General features: G+C 34.8%; 1 protein-coding gene across 1 annotated transcript in view; it reads left to right on the forward strand.

The window, feature by feature from the left end:
• Positions 1-13,042, forward strand: part of TMTC2 (transmembrane and tetratricopeptide repeat containing 2) — a 241,712-nt gene that overhangs the window by 181,358 nt on the left and 47,312 nt on the right. Inside the window, exon 8 of the mRNA XM_015283417.4 lies at positions 4,283-4,404. Coding sequence (XP_015138903.1) covers positions 4,283-4,404 — 122 coding nt within the window. The remainder of the gene's footprint in view (positions 1-4,282; positions 4,405-13,042) is intronic.

The raw sequence follows: 13,042 nt of genomic DNA on the forward strand, positions 1-13,042 counted from the left end.
ACTGGGTGTGAAAGTTACAGCACTGAGTTGCTGAGGGAACTATGGATGCAGCATTTGAGACCAGTTTGGGGTTGGGTTTTTTTTGTCAGGTTCTCAGATTTTTTTAGTTTTCCCTCTTTTGGCCATTGAGCTATAATTTCTTGTGAAATGCTTTCATTTTCTTCGACAGCGTTCTGAAAGGGCCAAGAGTCTAAGCCTGTCATGTATTTGTATTTTAAACATATAGGATTTTGTTTGAAAAGAGGCATTTGTAGACTAAAAATATAGTCCAGTGCTGAAACTGGACTACAGAAATTCCAGTTAGGCATGATTCTAATGGAAAGTACTTCTATAGAGTGTTTTTTTAAAAAAACAACCTGTTCTGGTAAAATGTCTATGGTATACTGACCAAAAAGGGTGCAATCACTTGTTCAGTTATGAATTCACAGTTTGTACCCTTACAGTTTACTGCTGGTTGCACATCTGTTGGAAAATGAAAATGAGCTTATCTGTCTCAGGTGAGCTCAGTGCTTCCATTTCTGTCAATATTTTCCATACTCTGGAAGTCTTCGTGTAACGGGAAACAGCTGTGCTAAGTCCATGCTGTTTTGTGGTGCAACTATTGTGTTTTGCCCTTCATTTATATTTGTTTTCCACTTCAGGTATTTTCTTTCAAAAGTAGATTACTGGTCTAATTAAATCAGATCAAAGACTCTGCTTTGGCTAATTGAGGCCTGGAAGAATCTGCTCAAAGTAAATGTGGATTGACTCCCATCCATCAAAAAAACCGCTTAAAATACAGTGCATTTATTGAAATCTTCAAGGAGACAATTCTGTGAAAGAAAAAAAAAAATACAGTATGCTTTGTCTATGCAGATTGTGTTGCTCATTAAGCTCACATGCTTCAGCTGTTTCAGAGAGAATGTGCATGCACTGCGTATTTATCACCAAGACTGAATCTCATGTAGTGTATCCTACACATCAATACACTATAGCAAACTATGCTCCTAGATTTATGATGTTATTGTATGCACTGATACCTAAGGGAAAAAAAGAAGGAAATTATATATGCTGTGCATTTATGGTAAGCGCATCTGCTGCCTTAATTTGAACAAGAGGGCTGTGCAGCTGCATTGGGAAGGACACAGACTCATTATGGTATTGCAGTACACAGGAGCAGAGGCTTCCATCTTTTTTCTAAGACCACTTCTTTATATTCCCAATTCAAAGAAATTATGGAAAAATAAAATTTAAATTATGACTAGAGTTTCATAGTAGAGCTTTTCCTTTTTACAGTGCACCTCTGTCTTCTTTGCTGTTTTGAGTTCTGCTCTGTTCTGGACTTTTCTATGTTACAGTTTTACCATCCATATATTTCGTGGCAGATTATTACATATACAATAATGATGCAAAGCGTATTTACCCTGCATCGTCTCCTTTACAGAGATTTTTTTTTTTCAGTGGTCTTTATAGCATTATCTCTTGAGGTCCTAAGAGAACAACTACAAAGAAATTTATGCTCTTAATCTGAAACTGTGAGTGTGTGGCACCTATAGAAGCACAGTGCTTTTGCAGCCATGGTTCCATTGTAGTCATTGATAAGTCTGCTGTGCTCCCTGCAAGGAGATGGCTTTGGCTTGGGTTTTGTAGAGGTCTGGTTGCTGTGACACTGAAAGAATTATGCTATCTCCAATGAATTGGAAACCAAGTAAATCAGAAGTCAGCAGGTGGGAGGTTAATCTAGAACCACATAGATAGGTCTGGAAAGAAAGGTGCTTCCATGCAAATGATGCTTAATTTTGTCTTTTAACAATATGCAGTACATTCTAAACCTACCACGTGTTTTCTAATTGGAAGCTTTGCATTAAACTTGTATTACATTTCATTATCAAGTATAAAGTCAGTGTTTCTGACGAAACAAGTGGTAGCAAACTGATTGTCTCTTGTTATTTAACATAAATATTTAATGTTTACTACTATTGTTATTATTTATTTATTCTTAATTAATTTATCCAGGGATAATTTTAGCATTTGTTATTTATGCTGTATTTTTAGAGATGATCTTTCAATCCCAAAGAACCTGGAGAATTATAGTAAGTTTGCTTTCTAAAATGTTAGTCGTGCATTCGATCTCTCACAAAGAAAATTTACTTGAGTACCATAATTTTTGTTGCAGTGGCATAAGTCTATTTAAAGGAGTGTTCATTACTCATTCTCTTGTCACAAAGTATTAATGGATGTTTTATTGAGCTACATATACACTCCTTTAAATAGTGTTTCAGTTGCATATTAATGTTCTTTCTTGTACTGCATTAGTAAGTGAGAGCTACAGTTTAATAATCTATGTTTCTCCTTTTGGAGTAGGCTAAGAAATGCATATATAAGTAACAGAAATGGGTGTATAAATAATCCTATAAAGTTGAGACATTTTTTGAATGACTATTTATCTTTTTTACTCCAATTGAATTCCAGTTGAATTTCTTGCCACCATTTATTGTGCAGGCACTGCTGCATGTGGCTGAATACTGATATGCATTAGGGAACTGAGATAATTCTTAATTTGTCTTAACATTCCTACTTCCATGAATTTCTTTCTGTACTGTTGCCTTTAACGGAAAAGTAGAATGCAAGTTTCTTAAACTTCACTGATCTGACAAATCTTATTATGTTTTTGTGTGACCTTTCAGATTTTTAACATTAGTTTTGAAAGATATTACAAATTAAGTAATTGTTAAATACAGAAACTTGTTCACATCTACCATTGGTTTGCTTATTTTCTGCCAGCAAAGTCCATTATTTTCCTAATGACTCAACCATTCATGTTGCAAGATCATCTAAATACACACTTGTAACTGAAAATTACTGTTCTTATTTGAACCTTTCCTAGAGACTTGAATATATCCCGGATAACAGAATTCAGATCATATGTATTTCTTTTGTAATTTGTTGGAAAACAAGATACAAAGCTTTTTATTAAAACTGGATAAGGCTAACAAATAAAATCATAGAATCATAGAATCACCGGGGTTGGAAAAGACCTACAAGATCATCTTGTCCAACCATTCACCTGTCACCAATAGTTCCTGCTAAACTATGTCCCTCAACGCAATGTCTAAACATTCCTTAAACACCTCCAGGGATGGTGACTCCACCACCTCCCTGGGCAGCCCATTCCATCACCTGACCACTCTTTCGGAAAAGTAGTGTTTCCTAATGTCCAACCTGAATTTCCCTTGGCACAACTTGAGGCTACTCCCTCTAGTCCTATCACCAATTACATGAGAGAAGAGTCCAACCCCAAACTCACTACAGCCTCCCTTCAGGCAGTTGTAGAGAGTGATGAGGTCTCCCCTGAGCCTCCTCTTCTCCAAACTGAAAAATTCCAGCTCCCTCAGCTGCTCCTTGTGAGGCTTGTGCTCCAGATCTCTCACCAGTTTCATTGCCCTTCTCTGACATGCTATGTACTTGTTGATACTGCTTATTTCTAGCCTTGAAGAAATTGGATTGCATTGTTTCTTGGATTTGTTCTGTATTGTTTCTTAGCTTTGCCTTCCCAGTATAGTAAATCTTTTCTCAGAATCTTAAGGACTGCAATTATGTATACCACAATATGTCCTTCTGACATCCGGCTCTTCAACGCTGCCTGCCTAAGCCTCTCACAGTAAAGGGTTTTATTTTGAAAAAAGTCCAACTCAGATCTTTTCATATGCAACTTCCTAAGGCTAGCAATTTTAAAATTGGAATGCTGTATGCTAGTTTAATGTTTTTGTGGCAAATGACCTCATTTGACTACCTATGGAGATTAGGCTTCTTTGTATCTTACTCTCCCTCCAGAATGGTTTCAGGACTGCTTTCTTAACATTACCTTTTTTTTTTTTTTTTTTTTTTTTTTTAAGTGTAGATTCTTGATGTGCTATGGTTAATTGCAAATTCATTCTATATTATTCCTTCTACTCCCTGATCTGCAGTGTAGACTGATGGCAAGAAGTAACTTTTTTATAGCAGATGTGGTAAAAATTTTGTTACTTTGAGACTTCTGACTGAAACTTGGCACTTGGAGCTCTCTCTTGCAATGCTATTACAAGGCTTCCTAAACCACACTCTTTCAGCCTTAGTGAGGCCGTAACTTAAAAGTCTCAGTGAGACTGTTTACTATTATTTTTAATTGCCAATGTTCAAAGCATGTCACACTTTCCAAGATCTTTGCCTATTTAGTAAAAAAAAAAAAAAAAAAAAAAAAAAATCTATGGGAAACTTGAAAATTTTTTGGTATATTCTCACTAGCATTTGTTTGACCCTGTAGGAGAAGCCTACATGAGAATGAGCCGTCTGCCAGAAGCAGAGCGCTGGTACGTGGAGTCACTGCGATCCAAGAGCGACCACATCCCAGCGCATCTCACCTATGGAAAGCTTCTGGCTCTGACGGTGAGTTAATCAGCAGCTCCTGGGAGTCTTTTGAGTGGTTGACATGAAGGGATGGGAAGACTTTGGCCTGAAAATTACTGCAGTGTTTCAGCTGTGATTTCTAATGAAGGAATTTGATTGTGTATGGATTGTTTTGTAGGGTGTTTTTTTGAAATCCATTCCTGGACTATCACAACCTGTGTGTGAGAAGAAAACAGTTATCTAAGAATTGAAACTTTATAATATCTTATTTTAAATGCTTTCTTTATAAGTAATTAGGTCATAAGTAATGATATTAGAAAATATTTAGTGCGTGACCCAGGTTTATTGTGGCAATCTATGGCAAACATAAGGGCATCCCCTGGACTTTGCATATTATGCGTCTCATGCTTTGGATTTACACTTCTTCAGGAGTATCTCTTTGAGCTTCTGAATAGAAGTACTCAAGTCCTGTCTAAAAGCTACTTCTAACAAAGCAGAAGAGTTGGACTTATTAATCTCTTCAAAATTTACTTTGCCTTTTGATTACAGAGAAACTTTTAGCTCCAGCTAAACTAGTCCCACGATAGTTAGAGGAGACAGTGCCAGTCATCCTTGATTTTCACACATCTTGGAGATTAAAAGAGTTTTGTGTTCTACTCACTAAAGTAGTCCTGTTTTAAAACTATCTTTTGCTTTTTTGCTTGTTTCCCAATTCACATTGCTGTATGTTTGTTTTTTTTTCCTGAGAATATCATCTTTCCTATCTGTTTCTTCCACATTTGCTTTCATTGTTTGCCCCAGTAGCTCCATATTCTCTTTCTGTGCTCTACTGATATGCCTTTATAGGTTCTTCAATCCTTATGCTTCAGTTTGATTGTTTTCCTCAACTTTTCACTAGCTATAAGCTTTTTCTCTGACCTTGTTTATGGCCTGTCCAACATTTAAGCAAAATGTGTCCTTGGACACAGGGTAGAGTCCAAATTAAGAAAAAGAGTTCATAATTAATTTTGGCTGATCCACTGCTATTAGAATAAAAACAACAATGCTGTTAGAACTTCTGCCTGAGCAACAAGTGACAACATAAATAGAATTAAAAATAGTTCTGTGTTGTCACATGATGTCCTGTAGAAAGTTTGATAAAAGCTGTCTGGATTGGAGCTTTCAGCTTCTACTGGAAAGCAAGCTGTTAGTGTTATATTCCCACTGCATGTCAAGCTCAGTCCCTGGAAAGGCATTTTTACTACGTTTTATTAAAATTTCCAGATCCAGGTAAAATGTCTCAGTTATTCTTAAATGTATGCACTTCCTCTGATCACCTTCCTCTGGAATACAACTGTAACTAGGTTATACAGCAAAATTTCCTAATTTACCTTGCTTTTCTGACAGGTCTCTTTATATCTTGCACCTAACCTATCAGGAAGTTTGTATTATTGGTTTCTTTTCAGATCTTTGGCATAGAAATTCCAATTTATTAGAATTACTGTGGGGAAAGAGTTTTCTCAATTAAAATCCATATCTTTCTCTCTTTCTCTCTCTCTTGCTCTCTTTTATTTTTTCTACACCTTGTACTTCTGTGGTCAATTCTGTGCATTTTCTGAACTGCTAAATATATGAAATATAAGAACTGTTAAGGAAAATCTTGCTGTTAGTTTGGGAAAAAATATCTCTGTTTTCTTCAAAGTAACAAGACCTCAAAATCTGATAACTCCTTAAAAACATTAACAGTTACTAAAAAAGAAATTCTGAATTTTGTCCCCTCATTATGAATGTTCAGCGATAGGTTTAAACAGAAGTGTCATACCCAAACTTTGGGAAGGAAGTGATGAATTGTGTACGTAGATTCTTAAAGTAGAATTGAGCTGTTTACTTTTCTCCAGGGATATAAACACAAGATACTTATGAGGTGGATTTTGCCTCGAGGAGCTGAGCTGTGCTGTGGAAGAAAGTGTTTTATTAGCAAAAAGGACTGGACTTATACACAGCTTTGAAGTCCATTCTAATAACAGCAGCATAAGCTGAAAAAGCATTACTGATGTCTGTCGGACCTGTAGTAACATCTTTATAAACACAAGAAAACACCCTGATGTCAATTGAATTAAAGGTAGTGGAAATATTTTCAGGTGGATATTTCATTCATGAAAAAAATGTTAGTTTGTCTTTTATGTGGTGGAATTTGATATTTGTTTCATTTAATTCTTTGAGTTACAAAGTCTGAAAAGACATTCAATAAGAAATTGGATGATGGAGAGATTTGGCAGTAGAGTATGAATTTTTATCTCCATGTTGGTTGCTTGTCCCTAATCAGTTTTGCAGTCTACCATCTGCTCAATGATTCACGTTAAATGAGTTTTGACTAGTTTCTAATATTCTAGCCTGTACTGGTTCTAGTTCCCATCACAAATATATGATGCCATAACTGACATCCTTTCTACAAGTCTGCATAGACTTCCTTGGGATTCAGTACTGTTAAGAACTACTCCCTTTGGTGTAGTTATTTCAGTCCATACTGAAACGGAAGTACCACTGTGATTTATTCTTCATTTAAACTTTGCTACCTAGGCTTCTGGTCATTTATGCACATCACAGCTGTATTTATGAGAGAGAAAATCCTACTTCAGTAAGTTTTCAGATGTTAGAAGAGAGATGGTTTAGAGGCTTGTTTCTCTTCGTCTGTCCTCTGGTTTTTTGGAACTAAACCTTCAGACTTTGTGCAACCCTTTGTCTAAGTGCTGAAACCAAACTATTGATAACACTTCTCTCTCTCTTTCCCAGGAGAGAAAGGTGAGATGGCTGATAAAGTGAGGGATGGGAGTGGGTGGTAATATAGATAGAAAATTCTTCTCAGTCTGTAAAATTGAGGGATGAGGGGTGAGAGGAGGATGGTTTCAGACAAGTTCCAAAGTTCCATCCAAAGGCAATTGTACTATTAAAAAAAAAAAAAAAAAAAAAAAAAAAAAAAAGCAGTAAAATCTAACCCGTAAAGTTCACAAATTCAGCTCTTTTACCTCCTGACTCAAATTCCAATAAAGTGGCTTAATTTTAACCTTAGTCTTTTGCCTTCTTAAGTCTGCTGCCAGTATTAATGCTTACTGAGAGCAGCATGGCGTGATTCATTTTTTCTCTTAGTGCCAATCATGATACCTGGGCCAACCTTCTGAGTCTGTTTACCTTCCAATGAGGAAATATGAGGCTGACCTATGCCCAGTGTTGTAGATTGCAGAGATTGTAAAATTGCTTGTTCATTATAGCAGACTCTTGTTTCCCAACTTTCAGTAAAAGTTTGTCAGGGTCATAGACAGGGACACCGAGACAAACAAACATTCTAGAATGTAATCCATTGTTTTATTCATGTTATCTGGCCTTGATTCTGTCAAACACAAGCTAGCATCTCTGCACATGAAAAAGTATGTTTTCTAAATTCACGATTACCTGCCATGTCTTTTTTTTCTTTTTTTTTTCTTTTAATAATGGATTCTGCAGCACACATAAAATAAAGGCACTGTATACTAGGTCAGTTTAGTTGCTTAACAATGAAAAAAAAATTGTTTTTTTCTTTTCTTTCCAAATTGAACAATAATCTACATGGATAATCTTGTCTATTAAGTTTACTTTGAGCAGATAATTAATTAAGGTGATATCTCAAGGACTTTTCCAAGTTGAATTTTTCTATGATTCTATGTAACTTGTTTTGTTTTGATGCTGAAGATAATTCCAGTTCAGTAAAATGCATTGTTCTGAATAAAGGCACAAGTATACACGTAATTTAAAAGCTTATTATTCTCTTATATTGAAAAGAGATTTCAAAAGAGGATTTGCTTCTACTGGAATGGGTTACCTATGTAATGAATGAAATACCTAAGTAATGAATTGCATCATTTTTAATACTTTAAAAAGATAAATCACAATTCATCCACTATGATAAAATTAAAATGATTGCAATTATGCCATTAATGACACATACTAATTCATGCCATCATCTCTATCCATTTGCATGTAGCTAATGTTGCTGCTGCTCCAAAGGGCAATTTAAATTTTAAACTTCCATTTTATGAGAGATTAAATGAACAACAGTAAGCAAAAGCATATTCTATGATATTTACTTTTACTTTTGCTAATTCTCATGCCTTTTTATATGCTCAATGTGAGCACATAAAATTAATAAATGATTTCATTCATAAGCTTCCATATAGTCCAGAAAATCTTAAAAGACAATATGGTGTTATTTCTATGCGAGTTTCTCTACCCCGCAGGTGAATATCACTAAAACCTGAGTGTTAGTAAGCAGTATGTTTATTTCTGGAAATGATTAAACAAATAGTTTGAAATGTACTTATTCACAGTGTACAGGCAAATTCTTGAAGCAATTTTTCTTTTCTTTTGAGGTTCAAATGATGGGAAAATTGAAATTATAAGGTGTTAGAAGTCCAGTCTCTAACAGGTCATTAGACAAACCTGAAGAAATAATATTTTCTTCTTTAAGGACTACATACTTTTTGCAGATATATATCTGAAAATGTGGACTGATGCAAAATTGAGAAAACCCAATAAAAGTAAAACATGAAATGAAAATTGAAATACAACCAGCTTCCCTTCAACACCTCTGAAAACCTGCTGATGACTACTTCTTGTCCAGCATTAATAATTTGAAATGTTAGATGTTGCATTTTTGCACAAAATTGTTCACAGTTAAACTTACTTTATGAATAAATAAATAAATATGATAAATATATATACATAAAAATCAAAATCCATTGTTCAGCTTGTTATAACTGGAATTCACATTTTAATATAAACTATATGCAAGGAATACAAAGTGCACACACAAACACACATACACATACACACACACACAAAGGTGTTGATTTGTCATTGATTCTTGAAATGCCTAAGTGGTATACCTAAGTTTAGTGCAAATGCATGTCTCTATTCTTGTTCGCTTTTCTGGGTACAAGAAATTATAGGTGGACTTCTGCAGTACATGCGGAAAATAATTCACCAACTTAAGGTTCCAAAGGAATGGCTAATGAATTTACAGTCTTACTGCCTGGTATTATAAGTCACAGATATTTCATAAGCTATATATTGGATAATGTTATATGTTTATATCTGGAAATTACAGCTCACTAGGCTACAATTTTCCTGAAAATATATTAGAACAGTAAAAAAATTGGTGGTTAAAAAGCATGTATATAGTAGCTCAACCAGTGGATGAGTTGAAAGACAGACAGATGACAGGGCTTAGCTTTTTTTACTGTGCATTTTTCAGAAGCCTGGCTGTTTAGAACTGCAGTGCTTTCACATTATATATTTCCAATAATTTTTCATATCTTGTTCTGCTGCATAAATTGCTTGATAAATTTATCTGTCAGTGTGACTTGATAGTTAACCTAGCTGGTCTACAGTAGTACATGAGTCTAGAGTCATAGCACCTGGGTCTCATCCGTTGCTTAGGTAATTTATTTTTATACAACAAAGAAAAGCATTGTTTTTGTAGAAGGCTTTACAGTTGTGAGGCTCTTGGATATAAGATAAATGAGTCTGTCACAATGACAGTACCAGGTGAGGCCTTGAGCGTATGCTGTAGTTCTTTTTCCATTTTATGAACAGACTTTCCAGGAGAAAAAGGGTTGGATATAATGCTAAAAAAACAAACAAACAAACAAACAAAAAAAAACACCCATGCATAACTGAGGCTTTAATAATGTTATATTCTCCTCTCACTTTAATCTGTTCTTAGAGAGAAGACAGAAACTCTTCCTTCTTATGGCTGGCCTCTGCCAGGCAGTGCATGGATGTTGTAGTAGCACTCTAATCTGAGAAGCTTTACTTCAATTATAGATGTATTTGAAGATTTGTCTCACCTGTTCTGAGTGAAGTTGAGCCCACAAACCACCCCTCATAGCTTCCAATAGTGCCTATAATCACTAATGTACTTAGGGACAGCCCCATATTGTAACATTTATAATGTCACATACAGGAATTACAGACTTTACTGTATTTCTTTAGAAAAATATTGCACAGTGTTTCTTGCATTTTATGCTGCTCCACACAGTGCTGTTAATCTCCTTTTTTTAATGACTTGGAAAATCACCCAAAGTGCTGTTAGAAAAATTTACTTTGCCTTGTAAAATTTCTATGTTACAGCTCCAAACCATATAAAATTAATAATAATCACAGTAGAAGTTTCTTTAAAATCTATAATATTTTATTTTAAAACATTTTCTCAAAAGGAGGAAAATGACAAAGGATGACAAAGACTGGTAGAAGCTGGCACTGTTTTGAATTAAAATAAAAGAAACAGGAGTTAAGTACTGGAGAAACTGAAATTAAATATATTTCTTAAGTTTTAGAATATTTACTTCTCTGTGGGTGGTGGTGTTTTTCCCTACTGCTGTTTGTTGCTTATTTTCCCAACAAACAGGAGGCCAGAAAGTTGTGCTTTCATTGTGAGTTAGCTGCTAAATTACTGAGATTGCTACTTGAAAATATCCCACGGTATTCTGTAATTGATGTAGTCCTTGAAAGTCATCTTAAAATAAGTGACAACTTAAAAATAAATGGAAGGTAGGGGGAACAGAAAGACATGGGACAGCATAGACAAAGGGAAAGATAGCACAATAATGAATAGATTAATTCAACAACTGCTATTTCTGTAATTATTTGCTTGTTCCAGCATGGAAAGGAAATCCGTGTTTCTGTTGGAAAGCTCTGTTATTTTTTATTTCACTGTTTGATTGTTACCAATTGCTGTTTACTTAACCAATTGGAAAGACATAGGGGCAAAGCAGTGCAGTCATGAGGTCAGAAGAGTCATGATTGTTTTTAAGAGCTAGCATTTGAAAAGCTGTATGTTAAATTAAGGTACGATTCCCTTAAACAGTTTAATAGTTCTTCTAATAATTTAATAATTCATTTAAATCATATTTTAATGGTTTCTCTAAATCAACATAATATGTATTTTTAGTAATATTTCTTATAGGAGTGAAAAATGAATGACTACACATATATAAATCTTTCACCTTTGAAAATACATTTTCTGAATGATGAGTGAAACTGTTAGAGATTTCATTTTGGGAAGCTAAATCTCTTGGCTGTTAACGCTGTATCTAGCAAGATGTTTTAATCAAAATCACATGTATCACTTAAACTCCCATCATAACCAAGTATAAATGATGCTGAATCCTTCAGTAGGCCCTCCGTAGCAAATCCAGTGGAGCCAGGCAATGGCTGCTTCTACTTCTCTGTTGTGTTTGAATTGTCTTTGGAATCTGACACAGATACTGTAATTTTTCTTGTCACTTTAAATCCCTTGGGGGTTAAAACCGATCCAAGCACAAAGCTTGGATTTAGTTCTGAAATTTGCAGAATGCCAGAAGTTGTTTTTGTTTCCAGTTTAAAAGCAATTTGTTTGTAAGGGATGGGCAAGTCCCCCTCCAGTGTGGAAAGTCGTGTTTATTGACTTCAGAACCATGAGCCCTATTTTAATTAGGTTTCGTTATCTGGTGTATCTGGAGCATTAACACCTCCAGGCAGAATGTCAGGATTTCCAAACTACAGAAAACACAATAACTGACATCTACTGGGCTTGTGTTTCTTCTGAGGTTGGCCGCATGCCATAAGTATTGCGCCCAGAGATATACTTTTCAGTCCCCTTAGGACATATGTTTGGCTATACGCCAATTATAACAGAGCTAATTGTAAAGCAGTATTTTCATTTAAACAGAAAATATCCATCTAACTAGTTGGTAAATTACTCTGGTGCACGTATTCAGATATGTAACCCCGAACTAACCTCCTTCAGGGATCTCATCTTCTGTATCTTATTTCTAACTTCCTGTAGACAGAAGGGGAGCCCTAAACTTCTTGCTTTACTCAACATAAATTTAAAGCTTGTTGCAGAAAGCACCGCTGACACAGGATGAACTGCTTTCATGAAAGAAAGAGATCTTTTTGTTTTGTTACATGGTGGGAAATAACTGCCAGTCACCTGTTATTACTCCATGTGTAGTAATTTTGTCAGTAATCACAGAAAAATGCAAGATAGAAGCCAAATTTACTCTGGAAGAAATTCATAGGGTTCAGAGAAAGCAGTATGTGGAGATGGTGAATTTATGTCCTATTGAATTGCTGGTGAAATATGAGTAGATATTAATATACTACTTTATCAGAAAATTTAAAATGTGGCTTAAGATGGAATGGAAAAGAAAAAGAAAGTACCTAATCTGGAAATGTACTTAACATTTCATTACATATTCTTGAAATAAAATAATCTAAAGCTTAATGACCATAGTGAACATTTCAATATAGGTCTAGACAGTAAATAAATCACAATGTATGGAGTGGAATGTATTTTTTTGAAGTTTACGTAAGACTGTACACAAACTCCCTTGATGTTAACAGTGATTTTAAATGAAGTAAATAAATTTTAGACTTCATGTTGCCCAAAAATACTGAAAAGTAAACATATATATACATTTTTTTAAAGACCTTCAAGAAAAAAAAAAAACCACAATAAAACAAACAAACCTCTGCCTGTATTTCTTTTCTATATCATATTGAATGCTTTAGTAAAACCAGAATGTTTTTTTGTGATATGAGACCCATAAAACAAGAAAATGGATGGGATATAGCTCTAATATATTATTACTTAATCAGATACATACTACTTTACTTGAAG

This window comes from Gallus gallus, chromosome 1 (genome assembly GCF_016699485.2).
Source record: "Gallus gallus isolate bGalGal1 chromosome 1, bGalGal1.mat.broiler.GRCg7b, whole genome shotgun sequence".
Taxonomy (NCBI): Eukaryota; Metazoa; Chordata; class Aves; order Galliformes; family Phasianidae; genus Gallus; species Gallus gallus.